Genomic DNA, 21,421 nt, shown 5'->3' on the forward strand with positions numbered 1-21,421 from the left:
GTCATGGGGGGAGCTGCTTCCAGGGGTGAATTTGGGAGTCTCAAGCACATCGTGAGTCCAGCTCCCTGAAACCAAGCTGCGTGAGTAACCAGCCCAGCTCCTTCTCACCTGGGTGTTGGCCTGCCCCCGAGCACACCTGGCTTTTTCCTCCGCTTCCTGTATCCAAGGGAGAGGAGCCTTATGTTGCCTGAGGGGACCTGGTTCTGGGGTTAAATTCTGAAATGATCTGGCTCCCAGAGAAGCTGTGCTGGCCCATCTCAGGCCTGAGGGACTGGGGAGGCACCGTTGCCACCAGAAGCACTGCAGAAGGAACTAGCAGGATCCTAAGCTTTGGAATTATACTGTCTTCCTAAAGGACGTTTCCTACGTCATGTGACACTCTGTGTTCATATGCTGGTGTTCTCTCTTCTGAGTGTGGGAACTCCAAAGAGAAAAATATTGTTCTTCCTCTTCCCTGGATGGTGAAACGGCTTCTAGCTTTCATCACTCCTGCTGGTGACAACCGCAGGTTTGTTCCAGAAGCCGTTACTGAGCACTTGCTGTGTTCCGAGTCCGCTATTATTTCAGCCTCATTCTTGCCCCCGAGTGGGGTGCAGGCCATACTGCCCCTTCATGAATGAGCCTGGCCCAGTATGTGTTGCCAAGTGAGATCATCTGTCCTTCGGGGAGGCTGTCTGAAATCATGTCTAATGTGACTTGCTTCTTTTACATTTTTTAGCTTTCTGTCTCCCTCAAAACAAACAAACAAACAAACAAACAAACAAACGACAAAAACAGCCATTGTTTTGAGTCCAAGTGCTTCAAAAGTCTCCTGCTTAAGGACGGTGCTGTGATAGACATGGCGGTTCCTTCTAGCCCAGATGTGGCCTAGAACTGTGTCAGCTCTGTCAGGCACTAGTACCCCGGGAGATGGCCCAGCCCCTGTAGGGTGCGCTGTGGGAAACACAGAGGGGTCATGAAGCCCATCTCCGTGGCATCTTTCCGCAGCAGCTGTGCCCTCATGGCAAGGCTGGTTTGGTGCTGCAGGAAAGCTCTAAAGCCAGATGGCAGCCTTGTCAGGGGACCTGGACCGGTGTGGGCCCAGCAGGAGGCCAGGCATCATGTGAGGAGAGCTGGAGAGACCCTTCTCAGGGAAGACTGCACCAGCGGCCCCCAGCGGTGACACCCACCCCTAGAGGAAACCATGGAGGGAGACAGCCCCCACCTTAATGGCACCACCCCCAGGCTCCAGGGAGTCTGCCATGCCCCTGGCCCGGCAGCTCAGCTCCTCGGGGTCACCTGTTCCCTCTGCCAGCCACCAACTGCCATTCCAGGGCGTGGTATTTTCACTGATAAAGCCACTCTGGGCATATGACACCTCATCCCATTGTTGGATAAGAAGCTTGCAAAAGAAGGCTTCCTAGGTCAGGCCTACAGGAGCTTGGCCTGGGATGGTCCAGCCTGGCTGGCGGGCAGCCCCGACCTTCTGGCAGCTGCGGGACCGCCTGGGCGCCCCGCAACCCCAACCACGGCCTCCTAGCCGCTGTTTGTGGTGACTCACCTCTGGTTCCCAGGAACGTTGTTATTTTTGACCCTGATGTTATTAAGATTGTGCCCAGATTCCCTGCAAATCGTCCACTAAGCAGCATGGGGCCCTAGTGAAAGCACGCGGAGAACAGAGGGCCCAGAGTTGCTGGGCAGCGCGCTCCAGAGGCTCCCCAGCCTTGGAGAGCTCCAGCATCCCCCGGGGGGTGGTGGTGGGGTATGGCCGGAAGGACTCCTGCGCCCCACACTCGCAGCGCCGACAGGTTGTGGACCTGGCCCAGCTTTCCCTGGCTGCTCCCAACCCCGGGGCACCCAGGGCCCAAGCTTCCTCTGCAGAGCATCCCCATCCTTAAGGGGGCGGAAAATCAACCAGGAAAGGCAAATTGTGTAGACACCACTACAAAGAAATTCCCGCTTAACATTGCTTCCCCTGCACCCAGCGACTTTTAGACGAGCAGAAGAGGAGATGCCCTGCCCGCGACTAAACCAGACTCCCTTTCATTTACTACCCTCTCAGCGTGTGGCCTGATGTCCAACTCTGGGCTCTGAACTCAGCTCTCCCAGGCTGCTCCCGATCCCGGGGCACCCAGAGGTCCGCGCCAGCAGAGGCCTGGGGAGCGGGGCCGCCTGGGGTTGGGGGGGGAGGTGTTCTTGTAATCTGTGGTCCCCAGGCGGGCGCCACTCCTCCGCCCGCCCGTGCCGGGAGCGCCCGGCCCGATAGCGCGCGCCTCCGGCGCCGATAAGGCCCTCGGGGGCCCGGCCCGCAAGTCACAGGCCCCGCAGAGGCTGCGGGGAGTCAGCCAGCCCCAGCTGCTCCTCCTCAAGCCCCGACGGCCCCTTGGCGGGCCCCTGCTGAGGGACCGGCATGCCCTGGTCGGTGGGCTTCCGCAAAGTGAGTACTGGGCGGCTGCTCGGGTGGACGGGGGCGGGGATGTCAGGAGGGGGCCACCCAGGCCGCTCCGGTGGACAGCACGCGGGCAAGGGCAGCTTTGCAGCCCCCTGCCTCCCCGCGGGCTCCCTGCCTTAGCAGAGCGGCACATCGGCCTTGTAGCTGAAGGGAGCAGGTGGACTCTGCCCTACTAGCTCAAGCCAGTATATATTTTTTACATTCAGAGATTTGCTGTCAAATTGAGTTCCAACTACCTGGGTCTCTGAATTATGTCCTGTCAGCAACAGCGCTGAGGAGGGATGGTTTTTGGATTATAGTCCAAATCTATTGAGATCCTAGAAGCTTTCCTTTGAGTCTGCTAAACTGCGTTTTGTAGGTGTATCATCACAGGCTGCGGGGTGGGCCTCCCGGCTAGGGGGCTGTCACTGTCATTTGGAAGGGGACTTTGGCTTGTTGTCTCAAGGACCCACGGAGGCCGGTGGTCTCATGGTCACACCTGCTCGGTTCTTTGGATTTATGTTGTTAATTCATGGAGGGAAAGACGTCTACCAAGGAAGGAAAAGAGCGGTAGCATGGCCCTGGGAGATAGGCTCTCATGGATATTTTTCAAGTGATAATGGCGCCTTAGCAAGGCCAGCCCAGCCTTCTCGTTCTCCCTGTGTAGATAGGACCCGTCCTATCTCTGCCTGGCAGCACAGCCAGCCTGCACCATGTGTCAGTGTCCTGTGCTGGGTACGGTTCTTAGTTTGGTGATGGGTTCAGAGCCCAGAGTTAGACATCAGGCCACACGCTGAGAGGGTAGTAAATGAAAGGGAGTCTGATTTAGTCGCGGGCAGGGCATCTCCTCTTCTGCTTGTCTAAAAGTCACTGGGTGCAGGGGAAGCAATGTTAAGCGGGAATTTCTTTGTAGTGGCATCTGCACAATTTGCCTTTCCTGGTTGATTTCTTTTCCCCCTAAGGATGGGGAGGCTCTGTAGAGGAAGCTTTAGTTCCACCAGCGGCAAGCACTTCAGGTTAAGTTCGTAGAGTCTTTCTCCTTTCACAGGGCCACTCTAGGGCAGAGGTTCAGGGTGAGCCTTGGAGACCTGCTCATAGCCAACTTTGGAAGGAGGCAGGTGACTGCAGGTGTCCCGTGTAATGTGTCAACTGTCTTCAGACTCAAACACAAGTCTTTTGCAGGAATAAAGGATGGCCGATGGAAAAAAATGGGTAAAATTAGCCTCCTTTCACAAACCAAGTCACAAACCTCAAGCCACTTTTCTCTGTGTCTCAGTTTCCTTGTGTGGAAAATGATCTGCTGTGAGACTGAAGGGAGGTACTGGGTTATGAAAACATTAGCAAAGGGGACAGAGGCTTGAAGTTGGTTATTGTAACGAGGATCCATATACTCAGCTCACCCTTGACTTTATGGGTCAATTATAATTAGTTTCTTCTCTGTTATTGGTATATAATAATTTACTTCTTTGTGGGATACATGTGAGTGTTTGTCTCACGCATAGAATGTGTACTGACCAAGACAGGGTATTTGGGGTGTCCACGGCCTTGAATGTTTATCATTTTTATGTGTTGGTATCATTTCAAGTCCTCTCTTCTGGTAACTTTGAAATGTACATGGTATTGTTGCTATTACAGTATAGTCACCCTAATCTGCTATAACACCAGAAGTTATTTCTTCTCTCTAACTGTATGTTTGTATTCATAACCAATCTCTCTTCGTTCCCCTTGCCCCCCACCCACCCTTCCTTGTCTCTGGTATCTATTATTCTATTCTCTAGGTCCAAGAAATCAACTTTTTTAGCTCCCATGTATGACTGAGAACATTCAGTATTTGTCTTTCTGTGCCTGGCTTATTTCACTTAGCATAATGACCTCCAGTTTCATCCATGTTGCTACATGATTTCATTCTTTTTCATGCCTCAGTGATACTCCGTTGTGCAACTGTAGTTTTTATATTTATTTTATTATTATTATTATTATTATTATTATTATTGAGATAGAGTCTCACTCTGTTGTCCAGGCTGGAGTGCAGTAGTGTGATGTTGGCTCACTGCAACCTCTGCCTCCCGTGTTCAAGCAATCCTCGTGCCTCAGCCTCCTGAGTAGCTGGGACTACAGGTGTGCGCCACCCTGCCTGGCTAATTTTTGTATTTTTAGGTCTCAGTCTCACCATGTTGGCCAGGCTGGTCTCAAACTCCTGACCTCAGGGATCCACCCACTTCAGTCTGCCAAAGTCCTGCGATTATAGGTGTGAGCCATTGCACCTGGTCTATGATGGTTTTTAAACCCAGGTTGCCACCTCTCACCCCAAAATGGTTCTGCCAGTGTCTCTGCAAAACCAGCTGACTTATTTTGAGATTAATCAAACTGAAATATATTTAGAAAAGCAGGGTTTCAGTTGTTGTTGTTGACAAAACGAACAGAGAATATAGAGTGTTTTCTAAAGGGAAAGTGACTAAAAACCTTTGTCCTCGAGGTCTGTGTAACAACCTTTACGGCCAGGCACGGTGGCTCATGCCTGTAATCCCAGCACTTTGGGACGCCGAGGCAGATGGATCATGAGGTCAGGAGTTGGAGGCCAGCCTGGTCAATAGGGTGAAACCCCATCTCTATTAATAATACAAAAAATTAGCCAGGCATGGTGGCGTGTGCCTGTAGTCCCAGCTACTCAGGAGGCTGAGGTGGGAGAATCGCTTGAACCTGGGAGGTGGAGGCTGCAGTGAGCCGAGATCACGCTACTGCATTCCAGCCTGGGTGATGGAGCAAGGCTCTGTCTCAGAAACAAACAAACAAACAAACAAAACAACCTTTAACAAACATTTATGAAGCACTTATTGTGTATTAGGTCCTGTTGGGGCACCGGAAATATGGCAGTGAATAAAACTAACAAAAACTCTGTCTTGCAGAGCTTATTTCCCGGCAGGGAAAGGAAACAGACTAAAAACAAAATAAAGGAATCAACTACATTCTGTTGAAAGGTGAAAAGTCAGTCCCGTTATTGAGGGAGAGGGAAGCGGGCAAGGGAAATAGGATGTGTGGGGAGTTCTGCAATTGAAATAGAGTGCTCTGAGACAGCCTCAGTGAGGTGCCATTGGATAAAGAGGTGAAGGAGACAACCAGGCCCAACTCCAGAGGAAACAGCACATGCAAAGGTCCTGGGGCAGGCGTGTGTCATGGGAATAACCGGGAGGCCAGTGTGGCTAGAGCAGAGTGAGGCAGGAGGAACAGGAGGAGGTGAGGTTGGAGAGACTGGGAAAGGGGCACAGGTGAAGAAAATGCAGGGCTTTGTACATTGATGTGGGGATTTTACTTCCGCCTCGAGCGAGATGAGAATCATTAGACGGTATTGGTATGATGCAAATGGCACCATTTGACTTCTACCTATATCTATGACTTCCTAATGCCTTTGAAACCAGGGATTCACATTTTGTAGGGATGGGCTACCAAATTAAACCACCTGATATAGTCTGGCAAATGGTGTTATCATGCAATTCTAATGCAACTGTTCTCAACTTGCTTCCCTCTGGGATACATAGGGCTGGTTGTTGACATTGTTCTGCATGACATATTTCATGACCATACCTGGGTATTAATAATCCCCCTCTCTCTTACACTTTCCTATTTAATGAGAAAATAGATAGTGCTATAGATGCTTCTTACTTAATAATTTACCACTGGTAATATTTAAAAGGAGATGGGAGCCACTATAAAATCACAATTCATATGTAGTATATGAACTTGTGATCACAGCTGCAGAAGATCCTTCGCGGTCTTCTTGGGAACTTGGCATGGATAAAGTGGACCAAGGTTCTGGAGCATGAGCTGTCAAGAAAGCTCGGGTGTAAGCAGGCAAGAGCAGCGCTGTGATAAAGGGGAACCTTGAATGTGTTCTAAGTTTTAAAAACTAGCAGTGGTCTTCTTACAGGTGGTCTCACTCCCTCTAATCCATTCTTCACACACAACCAAAGTGCTGTTTTAGAAGGGCAAATCTTACTACTTCTCTTTCTTGCTTTAAATCTTCAGCCGCTTCACAGTGTTCTCAGGACAGTGTAAACTCCTTCCTGAGATGGCTCCTGTCCTGATCCTGCACTGTTTTATTTTGTTTGTTTGTTTGAGACAGGGTCTCACTGTGTCACCCAGGCTGGAGTGCAGTGGCACAAGCATAGCTCACTGCAGCCTCCAACTCCTGGGTTCAAGTGATCCTCCTTCCTCAGCCTCCAGATTAGCTGGGACTATAGGTGTGTGCACCTCCACGTTCGGCTAATTTTTGTATTTTTTGTAGAGATAGGGGTCTTACTATGTTGCCCAGGCTAGTCTCAAACTCCCGGCCTCAAGTGAGCTTCATTCCTTGGCCTCTCAAAGCACAGGTTTTATAGGCATGAGCCACCGCACCTGGCCCTGGACTACTTCTTACTCAGCACTCCCACAATAATTGTTCCAGGACACTGTCAGTTCCTTCAACTTGGAAATTTTTATATAATATTCAGAAACTCCACATGGGTGGGACTCGAGCTTGCCTTGTTCACTGCTGTGTCCTTGGCACTTAGCACAGTGCCTGCCACATGGTAGATGCTCATTAAATGTTGGTTGCATTCATGAACGAACAGTAAATTATTTGCAGAACACCTCGTGGTTGATGACTGCTTAGCAGTTTGCTCACAAACCTGCCATTGAAAATTATTGCTCTAGAGTTTGCGTGGATGCCTTTTTAGATACTCTGCTCTTGGGATTTTTTAAAATTCATAAAATAGTTTCTCCTTCCTCTGAACTCTCATTGCACTTTATCAGAACCTCCCTCAGGGCCCTCCTCATTTTCCACACCTCCCCGCTTATTTATATATATGTCATCTCTCCTCCACGCTGTGAGCAGGCGGGAGGCGGGCAGCAGCTCCATCTGACTCATCTTTGAGTCATTTCCTCTTATTTTCCCTGGCTTCGACCAAGGTCTTGAACCTGAGGCTGAAAAATAGATTTGTTAAATGAATTAATTGGAAACCCATGAATGAGTCTGAGCTCCTGCTTCTCCTTCGCTTGCCCAGATCGTGAGCTTTGGCTGTTAGGAAAATGTTGGGCCAATTGATGTTGGGAAAATTTGGAAAATAAATTTGCAAGCTGGCCCCGTGAGGGAGTAGGTGGTCACAGCCTGATGCCCCCGCCGGCCAAGGGTTCTCGGCACAGCCCAGCCTGGACTGCAGCCCTCTCAGGGCAAGTGTGGTGTTTGTCATCACTCTCCGACAGGCAGTGACAACCAATTAGAAATCTAGTGAGAAGTGGCATTGTTTTTCCCGCTGCCTCTCACTCACCCTTGACCATCACCCTCCCCTCGGCTGCTGCTCTCTGAGCAGAGGCTGATTTATCTCCTGAATTTACAATGGGGGCTCGGGAAGAAAAGCGCATTACAGGAGGAAGGCTGACTGCTGCTAATGGGCCCGGCTGAGCAGCTGCTGAAACCTATTAGCGTGTAGGGGAAGGTGGTGCAGGAATGAGACAGGGTGTGTTGCCTGTGCAGAAAACTTGTTTACAGACAGATTAGGAAAAACAAAGCAAGCAAACAATCTTCTGCCCCCAGCCTTTCTCTCCTATAGGAACCCCTGGAAGGGTTTTTCTTCCTGAGAAAGCTCTGGGCCCCACAGTGGTGTCTGGAAGGCAGCAGGGAGCCTCTTGGCCCTCCCCCAGGGTGATATTGGTCAGAACACTGTTATGCCCTTTCCAGAAGTGGGAAATGAAACAATATTTTGGAATAAAGAGCACCTGGTTTCAGTTTCCTTCAGAAAGTTAGTGCCTGCCCATTTTGGGAGGCTGAGGTGGGTGGATCACGAGGTCAAGAGATCAAGACCATCCTGGCCAACATGGTGAAACCCTGTCCCTACTAAAAATACAAAAATCAGCTGGGCATGGTGGCGTGCATCTGTAGTCCCAGCTACTCAGGAGACTGAGGCAGGAGAATCACTTGAACCTGGGAGGTGGAGGTTGCAGTGAGCAGAGCTGCACTCTAGCCTGGAGACAGAGCAAGATTCTGTTCAAAAAAAAAGAAAAAAGAAAGTTATTGCCTCCCAGTGGATCACCTGAGGTCAGGAGCTTGAGACCAGCCTGGCCAACATGGCAAAACCCCATCTCTAAAAATACAAAAACTAGCCACGCATGGTGGTAGGCACCTGTAATCCCAGCTACTCGGGAGGCCGAGGCAGGAAAATCACTTGAACCCAGGAGGCGGAGGTTGCAGTGAGCCGAGAGGGAGAGGCCGTCTCACAAAAAAAAAAAAAAAAAAGTTAGTACTGAGGAAAGCTGAAAAGAGGCTGGCAGAGGCCCAGCCCTTCTCCACACCTAGGGGCGCAGCCACTGATTGAGGGTGATGATGATTTGCAAACAGTGGAGCGGATTCCAGCTACTCAGAAAACCTATTAGCAGCTCGTGCAACCGCCTGGTGCCCTCTGTCCTGCTCTCTGCCCACTCTGGCAACCTCTTCTCTGGGTGGGGGAGCTGGGTTGGGCCAGGGTGTGTACCTGTAGTTTGCTTTTTCTCCAAAGGGAGGCAATAGCGAGAGGCTCCTCATCTGCCATCTATCTAACCTCTAACATGTCTAAGTCCCGCTTGGGGCTGGCTAATGTTCTGTCTACACGGCGTGATTTGAAGGTGCCAGAATGTTTTCATAGTCCTTGAATATCTCCCCCAACCCCCATTAGCCAGGAAGTCTAAAGTTCCACCATCAGAGATTATTCCTTAGGTTCTTAAAGGGGTTTTATATCTCAAAGGCTTCTATTAATTGCATGCATTTAAAGCTGTACAATAGGATCTTGAGTTGTACAGATGCAGGGAACTAGTGGGATTAGTTGAGGATTAGGCATACGCCAGGAGTGAGATTCAGGGCAGTTCATGAATTGGGCGGGCAGGGAGGTGCAGAGGTGTTGGTGCAGTGGTTAGGAGGGAAGGGGAAGCTCGCTCCCTGAGTTAGGATAGGAATGGGTTCAAGATTCCTTCCCAAGCTGGGTGCAGTGGCTCATGCCTGTAATCCCAGCACTTTGGGAGGCCGAGGCGGGCGGATCACCTGAGGTCCAGAGTTCGAGACCAGCATGGCCAACATGGTGAAACCACGTCTCTACTAAAAATACAAAAATTCGCTGGATATGGTGGTGGGTGCCTATAATCTCAGCTACTTGGGAGGCTGAGGCAGGAGAATTGCTTGAATCCAGGAGGCAGAGGTTGCAGTGAGCTAAGATAGCGCCATTGCACTCCAGCGTGGGTGACAAGAGTGAAACTCTGTCTCAGAAAAAAAAAAAAAAAAAAAAAAAAATCCTTCCCAAGTGGTCAGATACCCTAGGACAGTCTGGCCTGTCACAGCATGGAGAGTGCAGTTTGGTGAGTGATGTAGGACTTACAGTGGACCTGGAGGCAGGTGACAGGAATTACCCGGATTCCAAACACCTTTTTCATGAACGCGTCATCCAGGTGGCAACAGGGTCGGCCCAGGAGTTGGCTGGACTGCGTGGCCTGAGATCCCTGGGGTTTTATCCCTTACCTCTCTACCAGCTTTTCAAACCTTGTGTGTGGAATTATATAGTTTTACCATACAAGAAGCACAGAACTTTCTTTATATATTTCATCTTAATGTGGTATTGAAACTGTCCTCGGATGTAGGTAATACTGTCCTCAATTTCTAGATGAGGAAACAGGGTTGAACAGTTAGTTGATTGGCCTACGTTTCCCAGCAAGGTTTCCAGCTCACGTCTGTCTCCTAACCCTTTAAGACAGACACTCTTCACCATACTGGTCATGCTGAAACTGTTATTTAGATGCCTGTCTCCCCACTAGTCTGCAGTCCCAGTCCCAGTCCCCAGACTGCCCGGTGCAGGTGAACCCATCCACGCAGGGCCTCGAGGCTGGCAGTGTGACCGTAGGGACCCAGCAGCACAGCATATGGTCCAGCTTGTGGGCACCACAGCCAGAGTGGCTGACCTCCAACCTGTGCTCTGCTGCTTTCTGGACGTTATCCTTTGCCAGATACGTGCCCTCCCCGCATCTCCAGTCCGCACCTGGAAACCGAAGACCATTATAGTTGTCCTGGGGTTGCTGTGAGCAATACAGGAAATCAGAGCCAGTCTTTTGGGAAATGTTGGTGATTAGAAACTTTTTTGGAATCACAGGTTCTTCTCTGGATCAATAATTCTTAACCTTCTAAGAACTCTGGAAATTTAAAAAAGATCTTTCTACCTTCCATGTACCTTTGACTCAGGCCAACAGAATGTATGGAGTAGGAAACAGTAAATCACACAGTCCCTTGTTCTCAGAAGTGGGAAATGCTACTTTCGAACAATACCATGGAGGCTGAAACAGGGAAGAGTGAACGCTCTGGCCGAGAAAGCCAGGGAGTGTGCCAGGGAAGCTTTGCAGAGGAAGATAACTTTGAATGGGCCTTGAGGAATCTGTAGAATTTCACAAAACAGAAAACCTCATGAAAAGTGTGGCGTGTGTGTTTGGGAGAGGTGTGGGATCCAGTGTTGAGGGACAGGTCGGGTGGACAGAGTAGGAGATGAGGATGAAGAGATAGAGAGGGGCTGGTTTGAGGAGGCTTCTGAACGTCAGCCTGAGACTTTGGTCTTTAGTCCACAGGGTTGGGGAAGCCCACAAAGGTTTTGAGTAGGAAAGTGTTACGGCTTCAGGAAGCCCCCTCTGGCAAGACTCTCTCAAAGAGGGGTCACTGGAGTGAAAATACTGCCCCTCTACCGGTAAGGCTTGATGAGGTCCTAAATAGAGGGACCTGGAAGATCATGAACATTCTTGAGTAGCTACTGTGTACCTGCCACAGTGCTATGTGATTAAATATCGCAGCGTATTTAATGCTCGCAGCAGCCACATAAAAATTACCCATGTTACAGATGAGGAAACTGAGATTGCAGCTAGGAAGAGTGATGAAATGAAGTTGTTTATTGGGGATATTGACTGGCTGATCATGCAGGTGCCCTTGTGGTCTGAGATGTAGTTCCGGTAACTTGATTTTGAGACACAACCAGAGGATAGCAGGTTTGGAAGCTGACTTAATGCACCTCACAGGTGTCTGTTGTTTGCGTCAGCACTCCAACTTCACAATGAGAAATCCTCCGGTCCTCTGCCTTTCTTCTGTGTTCTTGTTCACTTGTGTTCTCTGGTCAGTGAATTCTGTCCTATCAAGAAAACCTAAAAGGCAAGTCAGTTACAACCAATGTCCTGGTAAGGGCGCAATCAGAAAAACAGGAGGCGACATCATCTTGAATCTGTCATCAAGACTGTGCTACGGCATGATGAATCATGCATGCCCCATAGCCGAGAGCACCATGTTTGTTACAAATTACTGATTAAACAACATTGGAATAGAAAATGAGTCTCACTGCCCAGTGTGAACGCCAATCCAATTGATAACAGCTGCCTGGGATTCTGTGTTGAGAGAGATTCTGAAGGCACTTTTAGACTTATGGGCAAGAGTGCTCTGATAACTTAGCAACCTCTGCCAGGGGTACTGAGGGGCAGGGTGGTGTGTTACTGGGAGTGTTATGGTAGCCATTTCTAGGTCACTGGTGTTTTTCCTTCTTTTCCTCCTCCTCCTCTCCTCTCCTCCCCACCCCTCCCCTCCTCTCCTCTCCCCCTCCCTCCTTCCCTCCCTCCCTCTCTCTTTCTCTCTCCCCCTCCCTCCCTCCCTTCCTTCTTCTTCCTTTTGAGACAGGGTCTTACTGTGTCACCCAGGCTGGCGTGTTGTGGTCATGGCCCACTGCAGCCTCCACCTCCTGGGCTCAAGTGATCCTCCTACCTCAGCCTGCCAAGTAGCTGGGACTACAGGTGCATGCCAGCACGTCTGGCTATTTTTTTCTACTTTCTGTCTCCTTCTTTAGTTTAGCCTTAATCAGATGAGCCATGTTTTGACTGCTGTTTACTTAAGAGACATCCTGTTTTTCAAGGATGTTTGAAGCTAGCTGGGGCTATGCATCTGTGTTGATTGCACTGGTTTACCTCTCAGAAGGTCATATGATACCACACGGTTTCCAGTTCCTTATCTCTCCCAGCTATCCCTATCAGGTTGGGCTGGGGGTAGGGGGGTGGGTCTCCCTTAAATATAGGTCAGAGAGCCAGTAAGTGGCAGGGTCTGACCTAGGACTGTGTGAATTCTAAGCCCAGCTCTTTCTACTATGCTGAATCCATAAGTTGGGGAGGCTTTTCATTACCAAATGAGTGTGAATTGCCATTCAATATCATCAGCCAGAGCAGACTTTTCCCACATTTTTTACATAATCACCCACAAACCGTGACTGCTCATCTCCACTGGCCTCCCCCAGGGCCAGCCCCTCCACCACTGTTTCCCTGCCCCTGTCCAAGCCCAGCCCACCCCTCTGGGCCAGGCCAGGGCCTGCCCTCCTGTCCAGCTTCCTGGCTCCTCACCCTCTGGGCCCCTTAAGGCCATGACCCCCATCAGGCATCCCTCTGTGCTTTGGGATGTCACTGGCACTAAATAAATACATGTGGAGTGGAAAAATGAATGACCACCGGATACCCACCCTGACTTAAGTGTGTGGGAAACCATGAAAACGTGTCAAACTTCTTGCATTGAATGATTTGTTAAAGGGAACTTGTTCCACCACCACCTTTGTTCTTTTCTTTTTATGGAATCTGCCATAGAAACAGCCTTTCATTAGAACCACTGTGTTTCTCAGATTTGGTTAAAAAGCATCAGCAGGCGGAGTGATGAACTGGCAAATTGAGAGACTTGAATTTCCAGGCTCCATCTACATAGTCTTCCTGCGGAGTTTTGAAAATTCACTTCGTTTTCAGTGTCCTCATGCCTGCATCTGAGAAACGGAGACGCTAGTGTGTGGCACCGACCATCACAGAGGTGCATGGTAGTGAGTGCTGGGCCGGGATTAGCAAATTGCTCCGAATGTCTCAGGCACAAAGAGGTACTTAAATAGCCACTCCAGGATTAGGATAACTGTTCTGAGCCCTTCTCTCGACTCCGTTAGTTTGTAACGTGGCCACTGGGGGCTTGTCCCTAGCCTTTGAATAAATGGGATGGCTTCAGAGCCAGCAGTCGCTGGGGCAGCCTGAAGGTGGTGTTGAAAGATCTTTGCTTTGCTTGTTTGCATCTAATTTTATTTCTTTACCAATAAAGATGCTTTCTCTTCAGGGGCATTATTATGACTGTGACCTGGGCAGAGCCTGTCTACAGGGTCCCCTGGGTTCTCTCAGGGCTCAGGGGCAGCATGCAGGGCTGCCTGTAGAGGCCCCTCCAGCCCTGCCTCCTACAGGGAGCCCACCCTCTGAGATGTTCCTAATTCCTGGCCCCTGGCAAGACGCGAGCTCCTCCTCTTCTTTCAGTGTCTGTGGTGGTTTCTCTGAAAAGCACTTAAGAGCCTGGAAGGGGAGATGGGCTGTGCCTCGACCACAAACGCTGCCAAAAGGAACCTGCTACAAGAGGTACAACGCTTTGAGAGAAAACTGCAAAGGAGGGAATAGGGATGATCCGCGGGGAGGCGCCTTTAAGTTGGCTGTAAGGGACACTCCAGCGTGCAGGGAGAAGGGACGCAGGAGGGCTCCCAGGCGGAGAGTACGGCTGATGGCAACGCTGCCCGGCAGTGCGGAAAGCGTGAGGTCAGCTCCGACACTCCGCTGCCAAGTGGACCCAGAAGGGCTGGGCAAGGCTCCGCTGGAGTGTTTAAAGGGTCTGGAAAACACCAAGGAGCAATGGACGACTCTGAGCGGGAGGACCCTTGGCAGTGCGCGATCTGGAAAGGAAGGAAGCCTGGATACCAAGATCAATTCGGCAGCGCCTGCAGGAAGGCCCAGACCGGAAGTGATGAAGACCCCACCTCAGGGATGCGCAGCGAGCAGGGGCAGCAGTGGTTGGGACTGGAGTGACCACACCCAGAAGAGGGGAAGGTCGGACCCCAGCCAAGCCTCATTGAAGAACCATGCAGGCAGGAGCGCATTTCATCCCCATAGTTATCCCGTGAGGTCACTGCAGGCTACAGATAAGGACACTGAGGCACAGAGAGATTGCTTTACTCACCTCTCTATAGCTAGACAGCTGCGGACTAGGACAGGAAGCCAGGCAAGCTGGCCTCAGAGTCAGTCCTTAATCACAAAATCATTCTGCTTCATGTGGTTTTATTATCTAATTAATTGCTTTTAGAGACAGGGACTTGCTCTGTCACCCAGACTGGAGTGCAGTGGTGTGATCATAGCTCACTGTAACCTTGAACTCCTGGGCTCAAGTCATCCTCCCGCATCAGCCTTCGAGTAGCCAGGACCATAGTCATGCACCACACCCCTGGGTAATTTTTTAAACATTTTTTGTAGAGAAGAGGTCTTGCTATGTTGCCCAGGCTGGTCTTGAACTCCTGGACTCAAGTGACCCTCTTGCCTTGGCATGCCAAACTGCTGGGATTATAGGAGTGAGCCATCATGCCCAGTCTCATTCTGCTTTCGTTTGAGGGGCAGAAACAGGAGACTCAAGAGAAGAAGCTGGGGCTCGAGGGCTGGCAAAGCCCAGCGTCGCTTCTCCAGGTCCTGTGAGGCATTTCAGATGGGACCCTTGGAAGCCCGCTGACCACATGTGTGACCCCAGGGGAGGCCCATCTTTTGGAAACTTTGTATCACCTGCTTTGCCCATTCCTTCAAGAAACCCTGATTTGTTGAAAGAACATAGTTCGTTCCACTATGTACAGGGTTTTCTTCTGAACTCAGAAAACCAAAAACAAAACCACCTTAAAAACTGTGTACGCATCAAGACTCAAAGCCCAGGTGCATTGCAGGATGTTTGTTTAATTTGCAAAACCTTCACCATGAGGTTTCTTTGAGTAATTAGCTCCCAAGTGCATATGAAAAATATTATAGCTAAAAACATTTGTGGAAAGCAAAAAAAAAAAAAAAAAAAAAAAAAAAAAAAAAAAAAAAAAAGCTTCAACTGAGTAGATTTAGATATACTTGCATGCTAAAAAGTGTCCAAAATGTTCCTGGTTTTCTCCTTGCCTTTCATATTTGTCAGCGAATTTAGTGACAAACATCAATTACCTGAAAAATGCCCTTGTGGTAGGTGGTAGCACTGAATTGTATTACAGATCTCATTGAAGGAGTGAAAACTTAATATACTAATGTTCACATGTACAAAGCCAGAAAATTAGGGAATTGATTAATTGTATCCCAAAAGGATGCTTTGCTTTAAGACGGCATTCACTAAATACTGAGAACTATTGCATTAAAGTTCTTTGTTTTGATGGTGTTAGTTCCTGGGGACCAGGAGGCTAAGAGTGGGGAATGGGATAGAGAGGGTGAGGGTGAGAGAGTGGGGTAGAGAAATATAGTGAAATGTTAAAAGCTCGGTCAGAGTGAAAATAAGCATCCTTTTCCAAAGTGTGTTTGTTATATGGGGGAAATAAAGAGTTTTAGAGTCAAATGTGATTATGGAATCTTGGCTTAAACACTGTTCATCAGTTTCTCCAAGAATGCTTACACCTTTTTTTTTTTTTTTTTTTTTTTGAGGTAGGATCTTGTGATGCCACCAAGGCTGCCTAGGCCAGAGTGCAGTGATGCAATCATAGCCCACTGCAGCCTCTATCTCCTGGGCTCAAGTGATTCTCCCGTAGCTGGGACTATAGGTGCATACCACCATGCCCAGCTCATTAAAAACAATTGTTTTTAGAGACAGAGTCTTGCTATGTTGCCCAGGCTGGTGGCAAACTCCTGGCCTCAAGTGATCCTCCCACTTCAGCCTCCTAAAGTGCTGGAATTAAAGGTATGAGCCACCATACCTGGCCCTGCTCAGGGCTTTAATATACTTCCTTGGTTTGTGACTCTTTAAGGATAAGGTTTGCATTGTCCACATTTACTTACCCAGAGCACCCTTTGGATTGGTGTGGGTGACATTACACAGGGCTGGTGTTCCTGGGAACACACTTTGGGAAATGCAGTGTCAGTTTTCATTAAGAGGATGGCATTCAGATTTTCCTTTATTGGAGAGACCTTGATTGTTGGGTGAACATAAGCAGGGGTTCAATGAGGAAAAGGGTCTTTCTCCATGCCTGGGAGAAACCTTGGAGGAACAGAGGAAAAGAGAGTACTGAAAAGGCTGAAAAAAGTCCAGATTTGTCACCAGGTTGCTACCAGCGAGAGTAGAGATTCACTCCTTGGTGCTCCAGGGAAGAACCTGGGAAAGGGTGGGGTAGAAGTCACAGGAAAGCAGATTTCAACTTGAGATGAGAAAGAACTTTCCAAAAATTAGAATTCTCTGAAGAGGGAAGTATTTGAACAGAGTCTTGTGAATAATTTTGGAGGAGGGACAGTTGCATGTACCAGGAGTAGGACTTGGGAGACCTTCAAAACGATCTCCTTCAATGACTGGATTACCAGTTAGACAGCTCTCAGAGGAAATAGGACTTGGTTCACAGAAACCCCATGCACTGCATTCAATTAATTAGGTGCACCATTACTTTGCTAAGAATTGACTTATTTGAATGTTGTCTAATTTCTTCCTCCTCCTGGGCCTGTGTAGCTTTGATAGTTTGCATGGCTGGTTTAACAGCTCTCTGTGGAAATGAGAAAATCATTCAATCAGATGAAATGGATTTGGATGAGCAAAGGAGCTTTTTTCAGTGTGGATATTTTAGAAACGCCTATACCATTTAGATTATAGTAGTTAGAAATCTTGGGACTTTCTGATCAGCTAGCATCTAATGATCAAGTTAATGAAATACTTGAAATTTGATAAGCTGAATAGGATGGAATATTTTCATCTAATTTGGGATCCAGATTTACACCTTGTTTACTTGGATTTGCTAGGTGATTAGTGAGGCTCTAACTCCAAATGCATAAGATGAAGTAAACGTTGATGTATACAATGTGATGTATTTCAATTCAAATAAAATGCTTAGAATTCAAGTCACCAAGAATCTAAGACCCCCTGAGACGGTTCTCAACAGGCGGCCCCGTCCTTCCTGGGTGTCAGGAAGTACCTGGAGCAAGGAGGGCCCTACAATGTTTAGGGGAAGACTTGTTAGATGCAGGGCTGACTCAGTTCCTATGCTGCTCCCTCTGGGAAATAAGATCTTATTTTGGGGAGGAAACTGGGGAGCGGAATGGTTCAGTGGCTTGCTGCTTAGCGGCAAATAGATAAAAGGAGACACAGAGGGTGACATTAAGGGACTCGCAGAAGGGCAGCTTTACTCCCCCTGTTTGAAATACCTATCCAAGAAATGCCAGGCAAAGCCTCACTCGACACGGTGGGCTCCTCTGCAGCAAGCCCCTGCGTTTTCTTCTTGGCCCTGCGTTTTGGCCTTGTGAGTTTGCATGTTTGGTTTGAAAGCTCTCTATGGAAATATTCAGTTATTTTTTCCATCAGATGGCCCCATGGCAGGGGGTGTGGCAGCAGGAACCCTTGCTGAAGGGCCCCCGGCCCAAGTGAGATGGAGCTGGTGTCAAGCACATAAGCAATGTTTCCGCTAGATGGAGGGCTCTGCACATTGTCACAAACCCCCGTTTTGTGCCTAGCCTTTACAAATCCCAGTTATTTAAATCCCTGGGTTTACTTAGCTCCATTCCCAGTTTGGCTGGGGGTGTTTCTTGGCACTCTGTTCCTGACTGTGACGTAGACCCTTAGCTGTGAGGCAGCTGGGGAGCCGCCAGCAGTGGAGACCCCCAGCCCTCACTCAGTGTGCTCTCCACCCTCTCCTAGCCCCAGCCCCCAGGATGGACCCTGAAACTGACCTCTGCCCCCAGCCCTCTTGGCCTTGGAGAGCCTCTGCCTCCCTCCTGGCCCTGGGTCACAACCCTGGGGCAGGGTCTGTGCTCCTCTGGCTCTGTTGATTGCTGGTCTCGGCTCTCAGCTCCATCCCTTCCCATGAAGGACAGGGAGGAGCCATCTGTGCAGACTCCAGTGGGGCGACTGTGGAATGGACTGGCCCAGACCACAGGGGATGTGGTCTCTGGTGCCACTTCTGTCATGCCTTCTGCTCTTGCTGGGATGGGGACTGAGGTGTGTTTATTCCTCTGCAGAAGACAACAGTAGTGTGGTAGATGACTGCAGAAGGGAGGGCAGGGTGGTGGAAATACAGTGAGAGGGCCTAGGAAGGTGGTCCATGGACGTGGTACCCACGCAACAGGCACTGTGCATAGCTGTGCTGGGGCGAGAACAGATTCTCGTGAATTCTGCCTAAAAGGCATGTCTTGGAATTGGCTGGCATGGTGGCCCTATCCAGTTGGGGAATGGCTGCTCAGCAGGGAGTCCTAGCTGGTAGGCTTGTGTGTGGTCCAGAGCTTGCCACCTTTTAGAGAAACTGCTGAGGGCCGGGAGATTGAGGTGGCTGGAGAGGCTTTGGCGTGCATGGGCCACAGATGGACCCCACTTCACATCACCAGCAAGACCTTCTGTTGGCTTTCAGCTCTTCTCTACAGCCTTCCAAATGGAGTCCCCAGTGAAAACAGAAAGTGGTGACTGTTTTCCAGAGAGGGAGACTTTCCACAAATGTAAAAGAACTAGGCAGAGATGTTTCTCTTGAGCACTTCTGGTTAGATATTTTACAAGCTTTCTAGTGAGAAGAGATTAGAAATTTAAATGTCAGAACCACTCTTGATTTCTTTTTGTAGTATATTCTCTCCCCATCCCCAGCTGCATCCTCCTTGTCATCCTCTCCCCCAACCCTGCCCCCAGCCCCAGACACTAACCCCTTGGGACCCACTCTTGGTTTCCTTGTCTCAAGTTGCCTTGATATATGCACACACACATACACACACATCCATGCATGCATGCACAGACACACACACGTATGAACATATATACACAAATACAAACTCATACATGCACGTACTTGTGCATACACGTACTTGTGCATATACATACACATGCATACACACACACGTGCACACACAGGCACTTGTGCACACACATGCATGCACACACATGTGCACACATGTTCCCTCTGGGTGGCCCACAGAACACACATTCCCTTGGCAGCCAGCGCCACCGAGGCCTCAGACTCCAGGAACACCCTGACCCTTGGTGTCTGAGACACATCGACCCACTACGGAGGGAAGAATCTACTAAGGGAGAAGTGTCCCCTCCCATCCCCACCCCCTGGGTGGGCAGAGGAGAATGTCTCACCCCCCAGAGAGGAGGAGAATAAGCTGAAGGCTCTCTGGTGAGTCACTCAGGTTAATTCAACAAACTCCTACGGGCATTTGAAAAATGTTAATGCTATTCATGAATTCAACTGGAGTCTAAGAGGAAATAATGGAAAGTTATTGGTCAAAAATCGAGAAGAGGCTGGGTGCGGTGTCTCATGCCAGTATTCCCAGCTCTTTTGGTGGCCGAGGTGGGCGGATTGCTGGAACCCAGGAGTTCAAGACCAGACTGAGCAGCATAGCAAGACTCCATCTCTAAAAAAAATTCTAAAAGAAATGAACCCAGGCCAACTCTCTGGTCCGATTGACCAGTTGCCTCCCAGGTGAGTCCCCAGGGAGGCCCTGGGAGGACTATGTCAGCTGTCATTGACTTCAGCATCCTTCCATTGGCCTCAGCACAGGGTAGGCACTTGGCAAATGCAAAACACTAATTAGAGTTAGTGGCCTGAACTGTGCTCTGTAGCAAAAGCTGAACTGTGCTACTGTGCTCTGTAGCAAAACTGTCGATGGAGAACCAAGAACCTCCCTAGAGTCTCTCTCATGGCTTTCCCAGCCAGATCCCATGTCTCTCTTACTAATTACTTCCTCAGAGTTCCTGAGCTTCCTGTTGTTGCACAGGCATCTTTGAGGCACAACAGCAGAACGCTTGTGGGGGCCGACTTGGCTCCGGTTGCTGAGTTCAAATCCCAACCCCGCCACTTCTCTGCTGTGTGACCTTGGGCAAGTTTTTCAACCTCTCTGTGCCCTGTTTTCCACTTGTAAAATCAGGATAAGTAGAAAACCTGCTTTATAAAGTTGCTGTGGGGGTTAAGTGGGTGAACACTTGTAAAATGCTTAGAGCAGTACCCAGCACCTCCTAAATGCTATCGATTCCTGTCTTTTCTTTCTTCTTTTCGTTCCTCCACCAGTGCCTCTAACTGCTTGTCCCATGGGCATCAAACTAAAGACTGAGCACAGTGGCTCATGCCTGTAATCCCAGTACGTTGGGAACCTAAGGCAAGAGGATCACTTGAGGCCAGGAGTTTGAGACCATCCTGGGCAGCATAGTGAGATCCTCATCTCAACAAAAACTAAATGAAAAACATTAGCCAGGTGTGGTGGTGCTCACCTGTAGTCCCACCTCCTTGGGAGGCTGAAGTGGAAGGCCCACTTGAGCCCAGGAGTTCCAGGCTGCAGTGAGATATGATTGTGCCACTGGACTCCAGCCTGGGCAACGGAGTGAGAAAAAGGAAAAAAAAAGTTGCCTAACATCTGTAGGTGTAGAGAAGGACATTCCAGACCAAGCAAGGGGCATATCTCAGGGATAGGAGAGGGATGGGGTGGGGCACTAGAGTGGTCTCCCACTGCATGGAGCTTACCTGTCACAACCTGGGCATGTCCAGGTACTGCGGCCTTATCCCCGCCTGCATCCAGCTCCCCAAGTGTCACTTCCTCAGAAAGGCCTCAGGGACAGAACACCATCGGTCACCGCACCCCACAGCCCTCTCCATCCCCACTCCACGTTTGATTTTCTTCTTAGCACTCACCACTTCCCTGTGGGATAAATAGATCTTACTGCTCATCTGTCTCTCTCTCCTCCCTCCTATAGGAATGTCAGCTCTGTGTGCACAGGATTCCTGCCTGTCTGTTCAGTGTCGGATCCTAAACAAGGCCTGGCCCCTCCACAGGCACACACATAATTTTTAAATGACTGAATAAATCTAAAAATCATTACTTTATTTTCCTCTTTGTATAAAATCTTTGTGAGGGATGGAAACTCCCTCCAGCCTCACGACAGGAGACATTTAAGGCTGTAAAGGCTATACAATCATTAGCAACGAATCATTCCTTTACATAACATTCACACAGCTTCCTACAGTAGGCATATTTATGTTGTCG

The 21,421-nt window shown here is 49.3% G+C and overlaps 1 protein-coding gene across 2 annotated transcripts in view; it reads left to right on the plus strand.

Annotated features, from left to right (window-relative positions):
• Positions 1 to 21,421, plus strand: part of ANK1 (ankyrin 1) — a 243,957-nt gene that overhangs the window by 95,823 nt on the left and 126,713 nt on the right. Inside the window, exon 1 of one of the 2 annotated variants that reach the window (XM_010371821.2) lies at positions 2,306 to 2,416. The exons of the other annotated variant lie outside the window; for it this stretch is intronic. Within the exon in view, the coding sequence (XP_010370123.2) occupies positions 2,390 to 2,416 (27 nt within the window). The 5' untranslated portion in view covers positions 2,306 to 2,389. Of the gene's footprint in view, positions 1 to 2,305; positions 2,417 to 21,421 lie in introns of those variants that run through there. 2 annotated transcript variants of the gene reach the window in all.

This window comes from Rhinopithecus roxellana, chromosome 9 (assembly GCF_007565055.1).
Source record: "Rhinopithecus roxellana isolate Shanxi Qingling chromosome 9, ASM756505v1, whole genome shotgun sequence".
NCBI lineage: Eukaryota > Metazoa > Chordata > Mammalia > Primates > Cercopithecidae > Rhinopithecus > Rhinopithecus roxellana.